Source organism: Myxocyprinus asiaticus, chromosome 35 (genome assembly GCF_019703515.2).
Source record: "Myxocyprinus asiaticus isolate MX2 ecotype Aquarium Trade chromosome 35, UBuf_Myxa_2, whole genome shotgun sequence".
Classification (NCBI taxonomy): Eukaryota; Metazoa; Chordata; class Actinopteri; order Cypriniformes; family Catostomidae; genus Myxocyprinus; species Myxocyprinus asiaticus.
The window spans coordinates 19,181,539-19,204,600 of NC_059378.1; the positions used below are offsets into that span (position 1 = coordinate 19,181,539).

General features: G+C 44.8%; 1 protein-coding gene across 3 annotated transcripts in view; it reads left to right on the top strand.

Annotated features, from left to right (window-relative positions):
* The window catches only part of LOC127426562 (paralemmin-1-like), a 75,358-nt gene that overhangs the window by 34,533 nt on the left and 17,763 nt on the right, over positions 1-23,062 (top strand). For all 3 annotated transcript variants that reach the window (XM_051673452.1, XM_051673453.1, XM_051673454.1), the window contains exons 2-3: positions 2,207-2,252; positions 4,235-4,315. In XM_051673452.1, the coding sequence (XP_051529412.1) occupies positions 2,207-2,252; positions 4,235-4,315 (127 nt within the window). The remainder of the gene's footprint in view (positions 1-2,206; positions 2,253-4,234; positions 4,316-23,062) is intronic.

Below are 23,062 nucleotides of genomic sequence, written 5' to 3' on the forward strand. Positions count from 1 at the left end.
AAACAAAACATAAACATAAACGACTTGACTTGACTATGAGGCACAAAACACATCCACATTCAACAATACTTGACAATGGACTATGGAAAACATGAGGGTTAAATACATGACATGGGAGAACATAAACCAATGAACAAACAGAACTCTAAACAAGATAATTAAACAAATTACATTAGTATCAGTCAAATGCTGACCATTAAAATAAAGAATAAACTAAATAAAATAAATAGCTAAATAAACATCAGTACTGTTTAGTATCGGTCAAATGCTGACCATTAAAATAAAGAATAAATTAAATTAAATTAAATAGCTAAATAAACATCAGTACTGTTCAGTATCAGTCAAATGCTGACCATTAAGATAAAGAATAGATAAAAATAAAATAAATAGCTAAATAAACATCAGTAGTGTTTAGTATCAGTCAAATGCTGACTATATTAATACTGCCGAGTCAAGAGATAAATGGCGGCGTTACACCGTATTCTGCTATACAAGTTCAGGGGAAACTTTCAACGGTGGAAAACCAGACTTTTAAATATTACATTTTGTAAATGCAATGACTGGAATTGTTCGGTTGAAGGGGGTACTAAACTGTGAATCCTGAACAAAACAGTTTGGTGAATACATGTTTACACATTAGCTTCCACTCAGTTGACAACAATGAAAGTAGCTACGTGATTAGCTAGTTAGCAATAAGCTTGTTGTCACGGAGAGTAAAAGACAGACATTGTTTATTTTACTTTCCAGCATTGTGTCTCACCAACTAGGTAATAACATAGTGTAAAATCAACACTCAACAGACACAATCCACCACCGCACCGTTGTCTGCTGAGCTGCAAAAAGATGCTCTGATATTTACCTTTCAATCTACTACATTACAGACTGCACTGACAAACTATAGCTGGCTATCATAGAAAACAATAGCAAAGATAAACATGAGTGACATGGTTGTCAGGGACAGGGTTAACGTTATATTGAAAAGGGAAAATGATGGGGTCATTGTTTATTAACTTTCCAGTATGTATTTTACAAGCTAGTTAGCAACTTACCGTGAAGACACACAGCTTAACTCCGCCCTGTTTGCAGAGCCACCGTCAGTTCAGAGTCAGCTCTGTAAACAGTGGAGTCGGAGCAAACTCTGTTGTACAAACTACGCTATGACACTAATTCTAAAGCATTGTTTTCTGCATTATATGTTCTGAAAAAAAGTTTTCATACTGGTGCATATCGGTAAACATATACGCCGATACTGATATATCGGTGAAAGGCTAATATAATATTGGCCGACAGATATATCGGTCGGGCACTAGTGCGGACTTCAAGTAAAATGTCGGAATTCCGAGTTCAGAGCACATGAATGACCAAGCAAAGTTGTATTTACCAGTTGGAAACTCTGAATTTCTGGAAACCGAATTGCCGACTTGTGATGTTAGAAGACACATGCCGACCTGAAAGATGAGGAAAGCAATAATTTTGCTTAATTATTTCAACTGCAGTGCTTTATTTCAATAATATTTGTTATAAACAGTATAAGAGGCCTTTAAGTAAGCTAATGTAAAGCTTGAGAGTCACACTTCATGGTTTGTTTAATGCAACTTTTTTTAAATATTATGCATTAATAAATCGTATTGGTCCTGTAAAAGTGGTGCAGATATATTCACTTATGCTTAAACACCGGTACAACAGAAAAAAGAGCTTTTGCAGTTGTTCATTGCATACTTCTTTTCATTTGAATGTGTGACATGTCATAATAATGAATGCCCAACTTGGACATATAGGTGCATAAAAGCAGCATAAGTGTAGAACATTTTGGTGCTGCCACAGAGAATGATAGGAAAGGTAATTTTGGTTGTTAAAGCCTGTTACCTCATAAACCGGGTGATTGAGTTGGAATTTCTGTCAAGCTATGATTCCATGATGATCCAAATACGATTTATGATGATCAATACAAATAGGCTCAAAGGGGGCTCAAAGAAAAGCTGGTAATTTGCATTATTGTGGTTCCATTCATGTAATCTCATCTCGTAAATACCATCATTCTGAGATGACTTCAAGGCAGCATTAGTAACTATGTAATTTTACAGTCCTCTCAGTTCACAGAAATAGCTAAGGAAGTCCAGAAGCCAGAGCAAGAAACAAATCTTTCCTCTGTTTGATTGTTCTATCTGCAACCCTTATATATTCTCTCTCGTTTTCTATCTCGCAGGATGTCAGAACCATTCTCACAGCAGGAGCGGCTCCAGGCTATTGCAGTAAGTCAGATTCTTACACCACATGTTCCACTGGCACTCCTAAACCCACCTACTCAACCCATTTCACAAATCACAAACTGGGTCAGGGATTTTTACAAATTCATCCAAACTCAAAAGCGTTTGATTTGTCAGTTTGTGTCTGAAAGTGTTGGTCTAAGATACTAAAGTTGAAAAAGAATCAAGCACAGATATTTTTAAAGATTTTCATTGTTAGAATACCTTATATCCACTTTAATATGCAGACACAACTATAAGTAAGCTATTTAGATTGATCACGTATATCTGTATTTTCACTGTTCTAACCATTAATAAACACAATTGACAAATATGGGGAATCCTTTGAACTAGATTAATGTGTGTTAACATTTTCTGGCTTTTCAACATCCTTGTTCATAAACATGCATACAGTCACATTTCAACTTCTGAATCTGGTGCTTTGTATTGGCAAAGGATTTTGGCCCTTTGATGCCATATTTTATGTTACCACGCTCCCCAACAAAACTAATACTCTCACTCATAAACAACCCAGCCTTAAGTGTTTGCACAGCTTTATCCAGTCTTGTAGTCTGTGTAACATACCTCATTTCAGTCTGTTAATCTACAGAATGCACCCTTTTTTAGCCATCACACACATGGGTACATCATGCAATGAGGTACACAATTCACACACAATCACACATGTACTCTCGTTCATGGATTGTTACCTCGCTCGCCGATTAACGAACATATGCTTCTCAGCTCATTTTCTCTCACATGTGAATTTTGTTAGCACTTATTATCACAACATAGAAACTGAACACAAGTGAGTTTGTCTCTTGAGAGTTGATTCCCAACAAAAAATATACATAAGAATGTCTGGTGATTTCATGAAATGTCATCATTGATTAAAGTGTCTGCATGTTAAAGGGATAGTTCTCTCATCATTTACTCACCCTCATGCCATCCCAGACATATATGACTTTTTTCTACTGCAGAACACAAACAAAGATTTTTAGAAGAATATCTAAGCTCTGTAGCTTCATTCAATGCAAGTGAATGGTGACCAGACCTTTCAAGCCCCACAAATCACATATAGGCAGCCTAAAAGTAATTAATACGACTCCAGAGGTTTAATATATGTATTCTGAAGCGATGCAGTCAGTTTGGGTGAGAAACAGATCAATATTTCATTCCTTTTTTACTATAAATCTCCACTTTAACTTTTACTTTCAGAATGTGAAAGTCAAGGTGAAAGTGGAGATTTAAAGAAAAATGTACTTAAATATTCATCTGTTTCTCACCCACACCTATTACATAGCTTCTGAAGACATAGATTTTACCACTGGATTCATATGAATTACTTTTATGCTGCCTTTATGTGATTTTTGGAGCTTGAAAGGTCTGGCCACCATTCACTTGCATTATATGAAGCTCCAGAGCTGAAATATATATATATTTTTAATCTGCATTTGTGTTCTGCAGAAGTAAGAAAGTCATACACATCTGGGATGGCATGAGGGTGAGTAGATGATTTATTTTTGGGTGAATTATCCCTTTAATGTCAGTGTTAAAGGGATAGTTCAACCAAAAATGAAAATCCTGTTATCATTTGCTCACCCTTCTAAACCTGCATTACTTTTGTTACAAACCCGTATTAGTTTTTTTCTTCCATGGAACACAAAATGAGATGTTTGGCAGAATGACTAGGTCATGATATTAGGCAGCCTCAGTCACCATTTACTTTGGATCTACAGAAAAAGATGCAATGAAAGTGAATGGTGACTGAGGCTAACATACTCCTTTTGCATTCCACAGAAGAAATAAAGTCATACAGGTTTGGAACATTGTGAGGCTGAGTAAATGATGACAGAATTATAATTTTCGGGTGAAACCCTAAATGAAAATGGCAACTAATTTTAGGAACCTTGTGCTTTGTGGGACCTTTCAGAATGAAATGTAAATGTTATAAAATCTGAGCTGCAAACATATTTTTTTTTTCTCAGGAAAAGAGGAAAAGACAGACAGAAATTGAGAATAAGAAGAGACAACTAGAGGATGACAGACGACAGCTCCAGCATCTCAAGGTAAGACACAAACATCATAGGGTCTAATGATTTGGCATAACTGCAGTTTATTTCCTCATTTGAATTTCAGCATTTGAAAAATCATAAATGTCCCACTACTTCACTCATTATAATATCTGTATAGTGTACAGGAGCCATGTTAAGTTCAAAGCCATGCTTGTGCAGTATGGAAAATGTAAGTGTAAAATAAAATGAAAATGAAATAATTATGTCCATTTTTTGTTAACTAAGCAATAAAGTCACAAATATTACAGTCTCAGATTTTCAATAAATGGGACATTATTAGGCAAATTCATTAAGTGTCATACTTTCGCTATTAGATTCAGTCCCTGACATGTAAATTAAGTTTAATAATTGGGTGCTGTGCAATGATATACTCGGTAGCTAAGTACACAGGTGTTTCATGTCATAGCTGTTACTACATTGTGCATTTTAGCAGAGCTGAAATGCTTTATTGATCAATCAGCATCCAGGACTGGAATTATCTGTTCTATAATGAGTGTTTAGTTAGTTGTGAGCTTTGAGTTTTTGCCAGTAAAGTGGTCTGTTCTCTTGGCGGTGAGCCTCTAAATGTCAGTTGAGTAACTCAATTAAGTAATGAACGTTTTCTGAGATTGTGGGTTTTTGGATTGTTTCTGTATAACACTGTTGTGTTGACCGGACCTTTGTGACTTGAAGGCTTTTGGACACCTCTGTATGAAAGGATGCGGTTTTGGCCAAGAACACCATTCAGACACAAGAAGGAGAATCTGCCATGGGGGGTTGATAGGACATCCTGTTTGTGTGAAGAAGGAAAAGCTTCACTCTGCTAAATATATGCTGTATTGTCTCTGTGGCCCCCAGGTCAGGTGTTCATGATTGTGAATGACCCCCCTTAGAACAGAGATAACATTCTAATCTCTCTAGCTATGTTCAAAATTGCACACTAGCATACTAGCAACAATGTGTCTGCAGTATTTATACTTTACATTGTATGTATTTCTTTGCTGTATAAAATGTGCTGTAAAGAACAGAGCACAAAGCGTGGAGCACCACAATATAATGTGCTTGACCTTCCATTTCCAATATGACACAGTAACCAGAAGTAAAATCAATTGTGATTTTTTTATTTTTTTATTTTTTTACATCTACTTCTGCTAAAAGCTTGGACATTTTTACACAAAAATTAAATAAAAAACGCAAAATAAACTTTTCTGTTTCTGGGTTGATAACTGGATGGCACTCTTTAAATTAAACATGCAATGTATTGAAGTCATGCGACAACGTCGCTTCTGTTCAAAACTGTTTGCAAAACAGTTTGTCTGATTCAAAATAATTTTTCTAAAGATTCGATTATTCCTTCATGAATCTTACATTACTACCAAAAATCGAGAGTTCATGGCAAATTTTCTGCAAACTTGATGCAAATTCGCCACTGATTATTTTCACATGCAAATGAGCTTTGCGGGAAACGTGCAGCAAATTGTCCATTGTTGCCAAAGTTATGCAGCAGGTTCACCACTACTGGTAAAGAGCTACATACATCTGGCAAAAATTTGAGTTGAATCACAAGCTCATTTGCATTTAATAATGAGTGGCAAATTTGTGGCTAGTTTGCGGCTAGTTTGCCAGAACTCCAAAAAAAATTGTAAGGGAAGCATGCTTATATTTGCAGCTGTGTTAGTATCAAAATATTGAAAGGCAGACACGTACATTCAACGCAACCTTCATTGATTCATTTCCACAAAACAAAAAACATTAGCCATTAAAAAAAATATATTTGTGAAGTGAAATATGTTTGAATCTTCAAAAAAGATAAGTAACAAAACATCAGGGGCTTGAACCCCCAAAACCCCAATCTTGCAACACCACTGGCAGTTATTACATGGTTTTGAAACAATGAGCCTTGGTGCTCACATGGGAGACAGGTTTGAAACTGGATTTCATCATGTCCCAGTCCCATTGGCAATCTCCCTCTGCCCAAATAATTTTTGTCTTCTCTGTACTGCCTTTATCAATAAAACAATGTGGTCTTGTAAATATTGTGAAAGTTGAAATTGGCTGGGATTTTTCTGCCTTTGGGCTCCTAAACTTTACAGAGCAGCTGTGGCTGCGAGAGACTTTGCTGTGTTGGCCAGAGATAAGATCCAAAAACTCTCCTCATTAGCAGTTTCTATGGAGCTCTCATTCAGAGTCAGCAAAATGCAGAGAGGGAGAGAGAAAGAATGAGAGAGCGAGAGAGAGAGAGAGAGAGAGAGAGAGAGAGATGAATGGTCAGTGAATAGTGGGCCGTATATCTCTAAAGTATGGAGGGGCCTCTGACAGTCCTGAAAACATATGCTCTCTGATATAAGAGCAAGTTTTTGTCCATTTAAGATAAGTGCCATAGTGTTCTGCTGAAATACAGAACAATTCAAACCACATGAGGGTCGAGTTTTAGGCCTCTTGCCAATTCTTGCTAAAGTTTATATATGATATATATATTAGACTTCAGGATTCATTTATTCACTTTCTGTCAGAATGTGTACACTACACTGAAGTGTTTTTGCTCCAAAACTTGCCTTGTTTTGATTAGCTCATCAGTTTGTCTAGACTGATTAAAGGATGCATGACATCCCTGTGATCAGAACAGGATGCTAATAATGCTGATTGGTTAAATGTGGTTTGATTAGTGGGATGGGTTATAACATGATTTTGATCCCAAAGGCACAAAATAGGCTATGTTCGGAATAGCATAGTACCATTCTTGCATACTCTAGCATGATTGTTTCTGCAGTATAGTATGTATACTGTGCACAGTACGCAATTTACCTGTATGCATGAAATACCTGCATGACCTATACTACATTTTCCAAGACAGAGCACACTGTATGTAATACTGTATACTGCAATGCACTCAACTTGACCTTTAATTTCTAGTGTAACTAAAAGGCTTGGGTTTGATGCCTTCTTCACACATCCATAATCAGAAGGTTTTCCCGATGATTATCGATATATATTTTTTCCGATATAAATAAGGCTGCCTGTTGCACAATATTCTTTGTCTTTTCAAGCATATTTCTCAACATAACTTTGGTAAAGTGTGAGCAGCAGGGAAAATTAATGGAGTTAGCACACCAGTCGACATGGTGCGTTTTAAAATTCTAAACCATTATGTTTTTGTACAATATGCGCACCGCCACTGACAGATGATGAGCTATGACTGTGGAGGCTGCACATTCTGCAGTGCTACTGAATGCAACTTGCTTATTTTTCCATTAAATTCAACCCAAATCAATATCAAAGAACAAAGATTATTTACTCTAGCCATCACTGGATGACATTGTGTATATGTATCTTTCATATAGCCTACACAGTGTATTTTCAGTTACAAGTATGTATTTTTGTGGTTTGACAGCTTGAATGAAACCTCAAGGCTACACACAGATACATTTCTTAATAAATGTATTTTCTAATCGTTCAGTTTGCGCAGTTACAACAGTTTCATAGACTTACCTGCAAACTCATCAACGTCACTTTGTTTTTTATTTATTTATTTATTTTTATCCCCTTTTCTCCATAATTTCGGATGCCCAATTCCCACTACTTAGTAGGTCCTCGTGATGTTGCAGTTACTCACCTCAATCCGGGTGGCAGAGGCCAAGTCTCAGTTGCCTCCACTTCTGAGACAGTCATTCCGAGCCTCTTATCATGTGGCTCGTTGTGCATGACACCACGGAGACTCCCAGCATGTGAAGGCTCATGCTACCATCTGCGATCCATGCACAACTTACCACGCACCCCATTGAGAGCGAGAACCACTAATCGCGACCACAAGGAGGTTACCCCATGTGACTCTACCTTTCCTAGCAACCGGGCCATATTGGTTGCTTAGGAGACCTGGCTGGAGTCACTCAGCACACCCTGGATTCGAACTCGCTACTCCAGGGGTGGTAGTCAGCCCCAACGTTACTTTGTTCATTTTTTAAAAAGTACAAAAACCTCTGTAACTTTTGTGTGTATAGTTATCCACCACAACCTAGTTTGGACTGCAACTGTGCCTCTCCTACTGTCGACCGGCTTCAATAAATGTTATATCTCTCCCTTGTGGTTTCCCAAAGCTATTATATCTTTTTTAAATGTTGGCTAATGTTAATATATCGATGCCTCAAAAAAACAGCATATCAATAAAATAACGTGCTGATCAATAATTGATATATCAGTATTTTATAACATCCCTAGTAACTGATGAACCAGAAGTTATAGCAGCCACACTTTTTTTAAAATCTTTTTCTTGACTCATTATTTGATTAGACTGACAAAAGTTAAGACATTTTTACACAAACTTGGTCTGAAACCATATTTATACCATACCATGTTTGCCAACAATACAATATTTATTTCCAAGATGATTACTTCATTCCATTCGCTTAGCTATACGTGCAACGTGATGAGGTCATGTGACTGCAGTGTAGCGAACAACTGTTTGAACTGGTTTTCGTTGCATATATTGCATACTGTTTCACATACTATTTACAAATAGTAGTATACAGTCTATACTGTACAGTATGCAGAAATCAGTATGCTACTGTAGTATTTAATTCCAAACACATTCAAAGACTTGTAAAGACTAGACTTTAAGGGGCAACAAAAGTCTTTTTTTGTATCTGTAGCGCAAAAAGCTGGATCCATTTTACTTTGTAATACAATGGCTCAGCCACGGGGAGCTTCTAATCTTTGTCCTCTATTTTTTATTGCATTGTGTCAGTGGGGATGTGTGTGTGGTCAGTACACTCTCATACAGTAGGTCTCCAGGGAGTGGGAGGTGGCAGTTCAGGCAAACGTGAAAAAGGAGATGAAAGAAAACAAAGAAACGAAAGACAGCGAGGTGCAGAATGACTGAGAATGAAATAGGGAAGGCAAGAATTACCTGTCACTCAAAGGATGATTGGGTTACTCTTAGTGATTTGATTATTTATATAAAAAAAGATAGCATCTGTTGTTGCAAAGTAGCCTTCATTTTACTGGAAAGACCATGAAAGTGGTATGCGTGAATCCAAATCAAAATGTAAATGCTGTATTAGCACAGAAAGATATTTGATTTCTAAAGGAAGAATATGGCCATCTTCAAAGGCTTGTTCAGTACCTAAGAAGGGCAGGAAAGCCATCAAATCATACAACTCTCTTCCATAATTCTCAGTCTTTCGGTGTGCACTAAAAACATTTCTGAGTGTGTTTTTTGTGTGCACTTGCTGGAGTAAATTTAAAATATCTACAGTTATAAATATATTATACATATAGTATATATATCTACATTTTATTGAATGATCTGAACAACAGGTTTTCCTGCCACTAATGCATATAATCTAATTTTCATTACTGTAATGAAATAAAATAAAATAAATCATAAATAAATAAATATTATTATATTTTATTTATATTATAAATAAGTATTTATACTATATTGTATTTATACTATCTATGCTTTAATTTTTTGCATCTTAGAATTACTTTGTATTTAGAATATTGCATGAATAAATGGTAATTTTTGTCATAACCTCCTTACTTCCTATTACTCTGCTAAGCTATGTATGTTATATGCAGTACATTTTGATTAATATGAAAGGTTTGTCAGTCTTTGTTTCTATTTCTCCCCTTTTTCTTTGTGATTTGTCTGTTGCATATTGTGGTGTTTTGTATTGTCACTTGTCCTTTTGAAATTGTGAAATAAAAAAAAAATATAAAATTATATTAAATAAATAAATTCAAGTATTTATATACTGTGGTACTGACTCTAATTCATACTGATTAATATTGTTTTTACAATAATTTTACAAAAGTTGTATTAAATATATATATATATATTTAATAATTTTATGAGAGTCACCATTGAGGATAATAAGAATTACAAATCTCCTCAAAAATAAAATGTCTGGGTTTATGAAAATACAAATAAGCATTAAAATAATCCTAAAAATAAGCATTTTCATTATGCAAACATAATTTGTTATTTTTTTATTTTAGGGTGAAATGTGCCGGACAAGTTTTTGTGAGACTCAAAAAGAAAAAAGAATCAGTTATGACTGTGTCATTGATTAATGAGTATATTCATTTTGTATATTAGTATTAAAAATGTGGTGACACTTTACAATAAGATTCCATTTGTTAAAATTATGTACATTTAGCATGAACTAACAATGAATGATAATTTTAAAGCCTTTATTAATCTTGGTTAATGTAAATTTCAACATATAGTAATATATTTTTAAAATCAAAAGTTGAAACAGATGAGTGTGATGAGGGCAGTGCATCATGGGATGTGTAGTCTAAGAGAAACAACTTCAACGTAAGTCTCAATAGGTGTCAAACTAAAAGTACAAACATAAAGGGAAGGTGATGGGATGATGGAGCTTTGACAGTATTATTGTTGTTGTTATTGTTATTGTTGTTGAGTCTATTGTTCATTTATGTTATTATGTCTTTGCACAGCGTCCTTGTCACGATGACGCAGAGAATGACAGAGACTCAGGACCCAAGCGCAGAGTTAAAAAAAAAAATAAAAATTTTAAAAACACAAAAGGGGGAAAAAACAAACATGAACTACCCTGTAGGGGAAAAAGGTAATCCAGGCTGGGGAAACAGGATGGACCGGACCGAATCGGGAACCAGAAATAAACGGGACAGACATAAACGACCAACACACATGACTGACTGGATAACACAAGACAAACTGGCACTGGACAGCACACACGAGGACACTAAAATAAGGAGAGAAATCAAACAGGTTAACGGGACAGGTGAGGAGAATGAACTAATACTCAAACAAGGAGGCAGCGTTTGACGCAAAACAGAGAGACATGAGGCAAATCAGAAACAAAACAAAGCCACGTGCTCTCACAAGACAACAAAACACCCGAATGGCATGAGCGCACATCGCAAAATAAGAAGGCAATATACGCTCATGCCAACCAACAGACAAGACAAGAAAATACGTAGCAATGCCAAACAAAGCGATGCCATGCATTCCCTCACTAAACAAAGGCTGAGCGTACATCGCGAGGCAAACGCCACGCGATGCACGCAACAGGTGACAAAAACAACACAGGACACCTGTGCGAGAGTTCTGTCACACACAAACCCGAAACCTCCGACCGAAGTGACCAAACCTCAGCACAACGTAAAAACAGCTCACGACGCGGGTGTGCAGCCCAAAGCAAGCAGACGCACGTCCATGGTCAAGAGAGACAGACAGATTATTGATGCGAGTGCATCCTGCCAAGGTGACAAGCACAATGCATTCACGCCAATACAAGACAAGACATGGAACATGAGTGTCTGGATCCCGACACCAAAACCAAAACTGAACCAGACAGAAGGGTCAGGATCCAGACACCATGCTCCGGACATGAGACACAAGACTGACCAAAGAGCGCACAGCAGAGAAATACAAACCTGAAGCCGTGCGCTCAAACAAAGACAGACAGAACATGGAGCATGAGTGTCTGGATCCCAACACAGATCGAAACCAAACCATACAGGAAGTCCAGACACCATGCTCCGGATGTGAAACAAGACAGACCGAAGAGCACACGGCAGGGAAATCAACCGAAACCGTGCACTCACACAAAGACAGACTATGGTGCCACGGTCCTGTCACACAAAAACCCAGACTGACAGAGTGACAGGACCGTGACATTATCCCCCCAAAAGGAACATCAAACAATAGACAAGAGAAACAGAACGAGTACTAACACAACAGAAAACACAGCAGAAAGGGAGGGAAGGGAGGGAAACCTGGGAGGGAGTTTAAGGAAAGGGGCAGGGTCTGCTGGCCTGGGGGACAGCCTCAGGGCAGAGGCGGGATCCGGCAGGGGTCAGGAGGAAACGGCTCAAGGGGCAGAGCTGTGGAAGGCTCGGAGGACGGAGACATGGAAGACTTGGAAGGTGGAGCCGTGGAAGGCCTGGAAGGCAGAGCCATGGAAGGCTTGGAAGGTGGAGACATGGCAGGCATGGGTGCTGGCTCATTGACTGTGGAAGGCATGGGTGCTGGCCGAGGCAGGGGAATGGCCTCTGTGGCCGTGAATGCTGGCAGCGACAGGTGAACAGCCTCCATGACTGGGAGCGCTGGCAGCGACAACTGGGGAACGGCCTCTGTGGCCATGAGCAATGGCAGAGACTGGGGAACGGCCTCTGTGGCCACGAGCAATGGCAGGGACTGGGGAATGGCCTCCGTGGCCTTGAGCACTGGCCTCCGTGGCCTTGAGCACTGGCAGAGTCTGGGGAGCGACCTTCATGGCTGTGAGCACCAGCAGAGACTGGGGAGCAGCCTCCGTGGCCGTGAGCACTGGCAGGGACTGGGGAGCAGCCTCCGTGGCCTTGAGCACCAGCAGAGACTGGGGAACGGTCTCCGTGGCCGTGGGCACCTGCAGAGACTGGAGAACGGTTTCCGTGGCCGTGGGCACCGGCAGAGACTGGGGAATGGCCTTTGTGGCTGGGAGCACCAGCAGAGACTGGGGAATGGCCTTCATGTCCGGGAGCATCAGCAGTGACTGGGAATGGCCTTCGTGGCCGTGAGCACTGGCAGGGACTGGGGAACGGCCTCCGTGGCCTTGAGAACTAGCAGAGACTGGGGAACGGCCTCCGTGGCCGTGGGCAACGGCAGAGACTGGGGAATGGCCTTTGTGGCCATGAGCACCGGTAGAGACTGGGAATGGCCTTCGTGGCCAGGAGAACTGACATGGACAACGGCCTCCATGGCTGTGAGCACTAGCAGAGACTGGGGAACGGCCTCCATGGCCGTGAGTACCGGCAGAGACTGGGGAATGGCCTCCGTGGTGGTGAAAACTGGCAGTGGCAGGTAAAATGCCTCCATGGCCAGGAGCACTTGCAGCGACAACTGGGGAATGGCCTCCATGGCTGTGAGCACTGGCAGGGACTGGAGAATGGCCTCCATGGCCTTGAGCACTGGCAGAGACTGGGGAATGGCCTCCATAGCCGTGAACACCAGCAGAGACTAGGGAACAGCCTTCGTGGCCGTGAGCACCGGCAGAGACTGGGGAATGGCCTTCATGGCTGTGAGCACTGGCAGAGACTGAGGAGCGGCCTCCAAGGGCGTGAGCAACGGCAGAGACTGGGGAATGGCCTTCATGGCCTGGAGAACTGACATGGACAACGGCCTCCATGGCCATGAGCAGTAGCAGAGACTGGGGAATGACCTCCGCGGCCGTGAGCACTGGCAGAGACTGGGGAATGGCCTCTGTGGTGGTGAAAACTGGCAGCGGCAGGTATACAGCCTCCGTGGCCGGGAGCGCTCGCAGCGACAACTGGGGAATGGCCTCCATGGCTGTGAGCACTGACAGGGACTGGGGAACGGCCTCCATGGCCTTGAGCACTGGCAGAGACTGGGGAATGGCCTCCATAGCCATGAACAGCAGCAGAGACTGGGGAATGGCCTTCGTGGCCATGAGCACTGGCAGAGACTGGGGAATGGCCTCCGTGGCCGTGAGCACCGGCAGAGACTGGGGAATGGCCTTCGTGGCCATGAGCACCGGTAGAGATTGGGGAATGGCCTTCATAGCCAGGAGAACTGACATGGACAACGGCCTCCATGGCCATGAGCACTGGCAGAGACTGGGGAACGGCCTCTATGGTCATGGGCACTGGCAGTGACAAGGGAATGACCTCCTTGGTCATGAGCACAGGCAGTGACAGGGGAACAAACTCCGTGTTTGTGAGCACAGGCAGTGACAGGGGAATGACCTCCGTGGTCGTGGGCACCGGCAGTGACAGGGAAACAGCCTCCATGTCTTTGAGCACAGGCAGTGACAGGGGAACGACCTCCATGGTCGTGGCACTGGCAGTGACAGGGGAATGACCTCCTTGGCTGTGAGCACTGGCAGTGACAGGGAAACAGCCTCCATGTCTTTGAGCACAGGCAGTGACAGGGGAATGACCTCCATGGTCGTGGGCACTGGCAGTGACAGGGGAATGACCTCCTTGGTTGTGAGAACTAGCAGTGGCTGGGGAATGGCCTCTGTGGCCATGGATGCTGACAGCGACTGAGGAGTAGGTGCCCTTCTCTGCGTACGGGTCAGGGGACGGCTGGGGACTTGGCAGTCTAAGGCTGGGACGGTGGGATGCCCAGTGTGGGAGAGTTGCCTGTATTGAGGTGTAATCCACTCCTTCCGGTGATGGATGTATCCCACAAATTTTCAGAAGGAGAGGGTCCCCAGCCCTTCCATCTCCCATGTGCCAAGAGGATCCTTAAGGCATCCGTTGAACAGATCCTTAAGTTCGGCCTCTGTGCAACCCAACTCGTCTGCCACAATCAAGAACTCGCAAGCGAAATCTCTAACATCACACTCTTCTTCCCGGAGAAAGCGGAGTTGGGCAATCTGGACCAACCGCTGGCTACAGGTGTCCTTGTGAGAGGGAGGGGGGTAAAGAAAAATGCCCATAATGGCCTCTGCTGGGTCCTAGTATGGCCATTTTGTAATGTCAAGATGATGCAGAGAATGACAGAGGCTCAGGACCCAAGTGCAGAGTTGAAAAAACAAGGAACTTATTTATACAAAAATAAATAAAAAACAAGCCAAAACTCCTAAAAGGGGGAAAAAACAAACATAAACTACCCCATAGGGGGAAAAGGTAATACAGGCTGGGGCAGAGGTAGGAATGAGGGAAACAGGACCGAGCGGACAGAATCAGGAACCAGGAATAAACAGGACCAAAATAAACGACCAACATACAAGACCGACTGGAAACACACAAGACTGACTGGATAACACAGGACGAACTGGCACTGGACAGCATACATGAGGAGACTAAAATAGGGAGAGAACCCAAACAGGTTAACAGGGGACAGGTGAGGCGAATGAACTAATAATTAAACAAGGAGGCGGGGTATGACGCAAGACAGAGAGATACGAGGCAAAGCAGAAACAAAACAAAGACACATGCTCTTACAAAACAACAAAACACCCGAATGACAAGTGCGCACATCCCAAGACAAGAAGGCAATATACGCTCATGCCAACCGACAGACAAGACGAAAGAATGCGTAGCAACACCAAGCAAAGCGATGTCACGCATTCCCACACTAAACAAAGCCTGAGCATACATCGCGAGGCAAACGCTACATGATGCACGCAACAGGTGACAAAAACAAGAAATCTGTATTACACTGTTTACCTTAACCCTTAACCTGAACCCTAACCCTACCCCTAAACCTATCGTCATGGTTACTGGTGTAACCTCCGTTCCCTGATGGAGGGAACGAGACGTTGGTGTCGATGTAGTGACACTAGGGGTCACACTTGGGAGCCCGAGACACCTCTGGTCTTTGATAAAAGGCCAATGAAAATTGGCGAGTGGTATTTGCATGCCACTCCCCCGAACATATGGGTATAAAAGGAGCTGGTATGCAACCACTCATTCAGGTTTTACGCTGAGGAGCCGATATAAGGTCCGGCCATTTCAGCGGGTAGTTCAGCGTTGTGGCAGGAGGGACCAACGTCTCGTTCCCTCCATCAGGGAACGGAGGTTACACCAGTAACCATGACGTTCCCTATCTGTCACTCACTCGACGTTGGTGTCGATGTAGTGACACTAGGGGTCCCTATACAAAACGCCACAAGGCTGAACTGTGTTACGTGAACTGGCGGTGTGTGGTGGGCAGACTTGCTGTGTGCCTCATAGCCAGCACACCAGGTCAACACGTAACCTCCCCCAACACAGTTATGAGTGTCGAACGGCCCTTTTTGGGGACAAGTCGACTACCCAGAGATAGAGACAGGCTTAACCCAGTCGTGGCCTCTTTCCCCTTCTCTTTTTCCACTCCCTAAAAAAGAAGGGGGATTATCCGACTGGGCCGCCAGGTCTAGTCGGGGGGTGTCCCTCCCAAGGGGAGGACACCGCGGAGACCACACCTCGCCCCAAGAGAGGGGGGATATTTAAGTGGAAGAATACATCACATGGTCTTTCCAACCATGTGGAGAGCCTTCAAGGTAGATCCTGCCCAATGGGGGAGGAGTTACTACAACATGGAGACTGAGGGGCTCTGCCCAAGGAAGACGCAGTTTGCCAGTAGGGAAACGAACTAGCGGAAGATATAGATCGCATGGGGTTAGCCTTACAGGGAACCGCCACATGCGGAGCACCTACCCCAGAACCGGGCTCTTAGTCAGCACGTGTACTGGGCCGGCAGCGAGTCTCTCCGAAAACTCGACTGCCACAGGGCTCGGAGGAAGTCAACCAGGGAACAACTTTCGTGAACACTACTGGGAATTAACAGCACACGTCTTCAGCTCAAAAGGAGGTGGAAGGCGCTATGTGCAAGCGATACACCCGGCCGGCTATCCCGGGCTTATCCGCTTGTGTTGCGTGCCACTACCTGGGACGAAACCGGTTCCACCCGGAGGTTGTAGAACCTTGCAAAGGTCTTGGGTGTTGCCCAGCCCGCTGCTCTGCAATGTCTGTTAGAGAGGTACCTCTGGCCAGGGCCCAAGAAGCCACTACACCACGGGTAGAATGGGCTCGTAGCCCTACCGGGGGCGGCATGTTTTGGGCGAGACATGCCATAGTTATGGCGTCAATGAGCCAGTGGGCGATCCTCTGCTTGGAGACAGCGCTTCCTTTCCGCTGTGCACCAAAGCAGACAAAGAGCTGCTCAGAGATTCTAAAGCTCTGCGTGCGATCCAAATAGATGCGTAAAGCGCGCACCGGACACAGCAACGACAGGGCTAGGTCTGCCTCCTCCTGGGGCAGCGCTTGCAGGTTCACCACCTGGTCCCTAAAAGGAGTGGTGGGAACCTTGGGCACATAGCCCGGTCGGGGGTCTCAGGATCACGTGAGAATAGCCCGGACCGAACTCCAGGCACGTTTCGCTGACAGAGAACGCTTGCAGGTCACCTACCCTCTTGATGGAAGTGAGCGCAGTCAGGAGGGCAGTCTTCAAGGAGAGTGCCTTAAGCCCGGCTGACTGCAAAACTCAAAGGGGGCTCTCTGTAGACCCTGAAAAACTACAGAGGTCCGATGAGGGAACAAGGCGTGGCCTGGAGGGATTCAGCCTCCTGGCGCCTCTTAGGAACCTGATGATCAGATCATGCTTCCCTAAGGACTTACCGTCGACTGCGTCATGGTGTGCTGCAATGGCAGCAACGTACACCTTCAAGGTGGAAGGGGACAGCCTCCCTTCCAACCTCTCTTGCAGGAAGGAAAGCACTGATCTGACTGCGCACCTCTGGGGGTCTTCCTTATGGGAAGAACACCACTTAGCGAACAGACACCACTTAAAGGCATACAGGCGCCTCGTAGAGGGAGCCCTAGCCTGAGTGAACGTGTCTACCACCGCAGGTGGGAGACAGCTTAGGTCTTCCGCGTCCCGTCCAGGGGCCAGACATGGAGATTCCAGAGGTCTGGGCGCGGGTGCCTGATGGTGCCCCTTCCCTGAGAAAGAAGGGCCTTTCTCAGGGGAATTTGCCCGGGGGGAGCTGTCACGAGGAGCGTGAGGTCTGAGCACCACGTCTGGGCGGGCCAGTAGGGTGCTTACCAGGACGACCTTCTCCTCGTCCTCCCTGACCTTGCACAGGGTCTGTGCGAGCAGGCTCACTGGGGAAAACGCATATTTGCGAATGCCAGGGGACCAGCTGTGTGCCAGCGCGTCTATGCCGAGGAGACAGGGACAGGCCGAAAGGGAGGACTTGTACCGATACGCCTGACCCTTGAACGCAAACCGCAGGAAGGGTCTGTGTCGAGGAAGGATCGAGACGTGAAAGTACGCATCCTTCGGGTCTACCGCCGCGAACCAATCTTGATGCCGGACGCTCGCTAGAATGCGTCTTTGCGTCAGCATCTTGAACGGGAGTCTGTGTAAGGCCCGGTTCAGTACTCGCAGGTCCAAGATTGGCCGCAACCCACCGCCTTTTTTCGGTACAATGAAGTAGGGGCTGTAAAACCCCTTCTTCATCTCGGCTGGAGGGACAGGTTCTATCGCGTCCTTCCGTAGGAGGGTAGCGATCTCCGCGCAAGGTAGCAGCGTTTCCATCTTTCACCAAGGTGAAGTGGACACCGCTGGACCTGGGCGGATGCCCAGCGAAGTGAATCGTGCAGCCGAGTCGGACGGTCCGGACCAGCCCTCGCAACGGACTGGAAAGCGCAAGCCATGCGTCCGAGTTCCGCGCAAGGGGGACCAAAGGGACAACGTCATCGGATGTACCGGCGGGTGGGGCCTCGCGGCGGGGCGGAGCTTGAGGTGCCACACCACATCGTGGCCGTGCTGAGTCCAAGGACATCGAAGCACTTACCTGGCTCCTTGTGACCACCCCCGGAACAGCCTGGGACGGGGGAGGAAGAGGCCTGTCCTCATGACCCGTGGAGACTGTCACATCGGGGGCGGATTTGTGCCACAGCTGGGCGCTCAGGGCGGGAGACCGCCGCTGGAGCGCCAACCTGCCAAATGGAGTGGTGGACGGTGGTCGTGATGCCAGCCGTACACACCGAATATGTGACCCAGGGAACAAGGAAACCACTCTTGCGGAGCTCTTGAGTACTGCAGCCACTTGGGCACGCAGCGCAATTAAATGCAAAAGGTAACAAAAAGAAGATCTGCTTACCAGCTCCAGAGCAGCGGGTTTCGTTGTCCCTGGGTCGCCCGTCTCAGGGGCGCTTCAAAGACCTCCGTGGGTTCTTCGGTGCCGGCTGTGAGACGGGTGGTGTCGGCTTCCTGCGGTGGGCTCCACGCCGGGGCCGGGCCGGAGGAGCGGGCTGCGGCGGAGCCGGTGCAGTCACCGCAGGGGGACGCCCTCGGCGATGAGTAGATGGGGGGATCTTGAGTCACGCCGGGGCAGGACAAGCCGGCTAGCATCCATCTACTGCTCTACCATCGAGAACTGCTGGGCAAAGTCCTCGATGGTGTCGCCGAATAGGTCCGCCTGGAAAATGGGGGCAGCAAGGAATCGTGTCCTGTCGGCCTCACCCATCTCGACCAGGTTGAGCCAAAGGTGGCGCTCCTGGACCACTAGTGTGGCCATCGTCCGCCCGGGAGACTGCGCCGTGACCTCCGTCGCTCGGAGAGCGAGGTCGGTCGCCGAGCGCAGTTCCTGCATCAATCCCGGGGCGGAACTACCCTCGTGCAGTTCCTTTAGCGCCTTGGCGGACTTGCAGGAGAGCCATGGCGTGCAGGGCGGAGGCGGCTTGTCCAGCAGCGCCGTAGGCTTTGACCGTTAGAGACGACGTAAACCTACAGGCCTTGGACGGGGGCTTTGGGCACCCACGCCAGGTGGCGGCGCTCTGCGGGCATAGGTGCACCGCGAGCACCTTTATCCACCGGGGGATTGCCGAATAACCCTTGGCCGCCCCACCATCGAGGGTAGTGAGAGCGGGGAAGCTGAAAAGATCGGGACCGGGCAGTAAAAGGTGCCTCCCGCGACCTTGTCAGCTCTTCATGCACTTCCGGGAAGAAAGGAACGGGGCGGGGCGTGGCTTTGAGCGGCGCCGCGAGCCCAGGAACCAATCACAGAGCCGCGAGGGTTCAGAGAAGGGCGGTGAAATCCACTCTAACCGACGCTCGCGGCTGTCCGGGAAAGCATGTCGTCATCTCCGCGTCAGCCTGTGACTGGGCGATCGACCCCGAAGGGAGGAGCCCAGCCGAGGCTTCCGACTGGACGAGCCCGCTCTCCGATGCTGCACTCGAGAGCTCATCACTTTCGCGGGCTCCGAATAAGAGGTCGAACTCACCGTGAGACGAGCCGGCGGACTCACCCGGAAGCCCGATCGGGGCAGACGAGCGTGCTGGGGAATGGGAGGTCCGTGGGGGGATACCCGGCGGAGGCGGTCCCATTGGGGTCCCCAAATCGCCCCCAGTGCTAGCCGCGCTGGCCTCAAACCCGTGGGTAAAAGGACCGAGGCGGGAGCCTCTGGGGTGGCTCGCTTCCTTACGAAGGCGAGCCGCGACCGCAACGTTGCCATGGACACATTCTCGCAATGAGAATGTGACCATCCACGAACGCTGTCTCCGCGTGAGCAGTGCCCAGACACAAAAGACAGTGATCGTGACCGTTAGAAGGCGAGAGATAACGAGCACAACCAGGAATAACACACAATCGGAAAAGCATCTTTAAAAAGACGCGTCTTTAAAAAGACGTTCCGTGTGTGCGCTCTTTTAGAGAAATATATACTCTTTTAGAGGGGAAAATGCTCTTTCAGAAAATATACTCTCTAGTTTTTCTGCCGAAGCGCCCAGGGGCATTCTCTGCAGTGCACCAGTGCAGAGGAGGGAGAAGCCGCTGAAATGCGCCATCAGATCCAGCAGGTGAATGAACAGTAGTATTCAGCTCATTGAGCATGACCGTTCGGCTCCGAAGAGAAAATCTGAATGAGTGGTTGCATACCAGCTCCTTTTATACCCGTATGTTCAGGGGAGTGGCATGCAAATACCACTCGCCAATTTTCATTGGCCTTTTATCAAAGACCAGAGGTGTCTCGGGCTCCCAAGAGTGACCCCTAGTGTCACTACATCGACACCAACGTCGAGTGAGTGACAGATAGGGAACTTGTACTTTTACTTAATTACATTTCCAAAGACAAATTTGTACTTTTTTACTCCTTACGATTTTATTTAAACTTGAAAAGTGCTCATTACATTTTTGAAGATCATTTTCTTTCATCTTAGTGGACTGAAGCCACCTTTTCACTGCATCCTACTGAGGTCAGTCATTATAAATGCAGTGTCGCACGGCTGCTGTGTGGAGTTCCGACCATCTGCAGAGGTGGAATTTTGGATCTGATATGAGTTTCGGATACGTTGAAATATTTGTGCGACTAGACTGTATGTGACCGCCTGACTGAATGTGATGTATTCACAAAACCAACAACATTACTAACTTTCTTCAAAGCTTATTTAGATTGTTATTTATTTATTTTTTTATTTTTTTATCTTTCTCTATGCCTTAAGGGGCTGAGTGCTTTGACATCACATTGTGGGTGCTTTCTCCCATTCAACAAATACTGTGTGACTGTCGCAACATTTTTGTGTAACCCAGGCTCATGGAATTTATGTGAACATTGATTTGCAATTCAAAATTTATGTGGTGTGTATCACGTTTGGCTGCAGGTTTACAGTGAAATGGTTTACAGTGAAATGTCCAGCTGGGGGTGCTAAAAGCGAGTGAAATGTTCTCCCAAACAGATTTTTAAGGTTAATGTTCTATCAAGAGTTACATAAACAAAACCGACCATTCTACCCTAAACCTAAAACCTAAGACAGTAAAAAGGGGACTTAACAAACCAGTCAAATTTAATAATATCCTCTCTCACACAATCTCCTCTCTTGATTTCATAGCAAGGAAAAAAAGTTACTTTAAATTTTTTTTTTTTTAATATTAAGAACAATTGAATGTGAATACTTTTTTTACTTTCATTCAAATTTGTTTTTGACTAGATACTTGGACTTTTAATTGAGTACAATTTTCACTCAGAATCCATACTTTCACTTAAGTATAATTTCTGAGTACTTTTTACACCCCTGCACATAAGTATGAGAGAATTTTCATTTTAGGGTGAACTATTCCTTTAATAACAGTGTCACAGTGCAATATCACTCTCTAGATAACTGAAAGTGCATGCAAGTCTGAAAGAACCTTTATACTGTCTTAACTCAAATAAACACCTGATTTTCTCTAAGCCCGTATAAACAGTGGCTCATATATGATTAGGAATTACACGTAATATTGGCAAAACATAATTTTGTTTTTATTAAAATCAGCAGTATGCTCACATGAAGTGATCTTTTATTGAGTATGTGTGGTAATGAGCTACCGTTAAAGGTTTGTATATCTCTATTGCTGTCCCACCTGGTAAATCTTCAGCACCCTGTAGTTTAGAGTAAAAGTGCTCAGCTACAATCTCTTAATGGCTGCTGGTAATGGGATGGGCACAAGGTAGTCCATATACAGTTGAAGTCAGAAGTTTACATACACCTTAGCCAAATACATTTAAACTCAGTTTTTCACAATTCCTGACATTTAATTGTAGAAAACATTCCCTGTCTTAGGTCAGTTAGGATCACTACTTTATTTTAAGAATGTGAAATATCAGAATAATAGTAGAGAAAATTATTTATTTCAGCTTTTATTTCTTTCAAATTTCTGACCCAGTGGGTCAGAAGTTTACATACGCTTTGTTAGTATTTAGTAGCATTGCCTTTAAATTGTTTAACTTGGGTCAAACATTCTGGGTAGCCTTCCACAAGCTTCTCACAATAAGTGGAATTTTGGCCCATTCCTCCAGACAGAACTGGTGTAACTGAGTCAGGTTTGTAGGCCTCCTTGCTCGCACACGCTTTTTCAGTTCTGCCCACAAATTTTCTATCGGATTGAGGTCAGGGCTTTGTGATGGCCACTCCAATACCTTGACTTTATTGTCCTTAAGCCATTTTGCCACAATTTTGGAGGTATGCTTGGTGTCATTGTCCTTTTGGAAGACCCATTTGTGACCGAGCTTTAACTTCCTGGCTGATGTCTTGAGATGGTGCTTCAATATATTCACATAAGTTCCCTTCCTCATAATGCCATCTATTTTGTGAAGTGCACCAGTCCCTCCAGCAGCAAAGCACCCCCACAACATGATGCTGCCACCCCCATGCTTCACGGTTGGGATGGTGTTCTTCGGCTTGCAAGCCTCACCCTTTTTCCTCCAAACATAATGTTGGTCATTTTGGCCAAACAGTTCAACTTCTGTTTCATTAGAACAGAGGACATTTCAACAAAAAGTAAGATCTTTGTCCCCATGTAC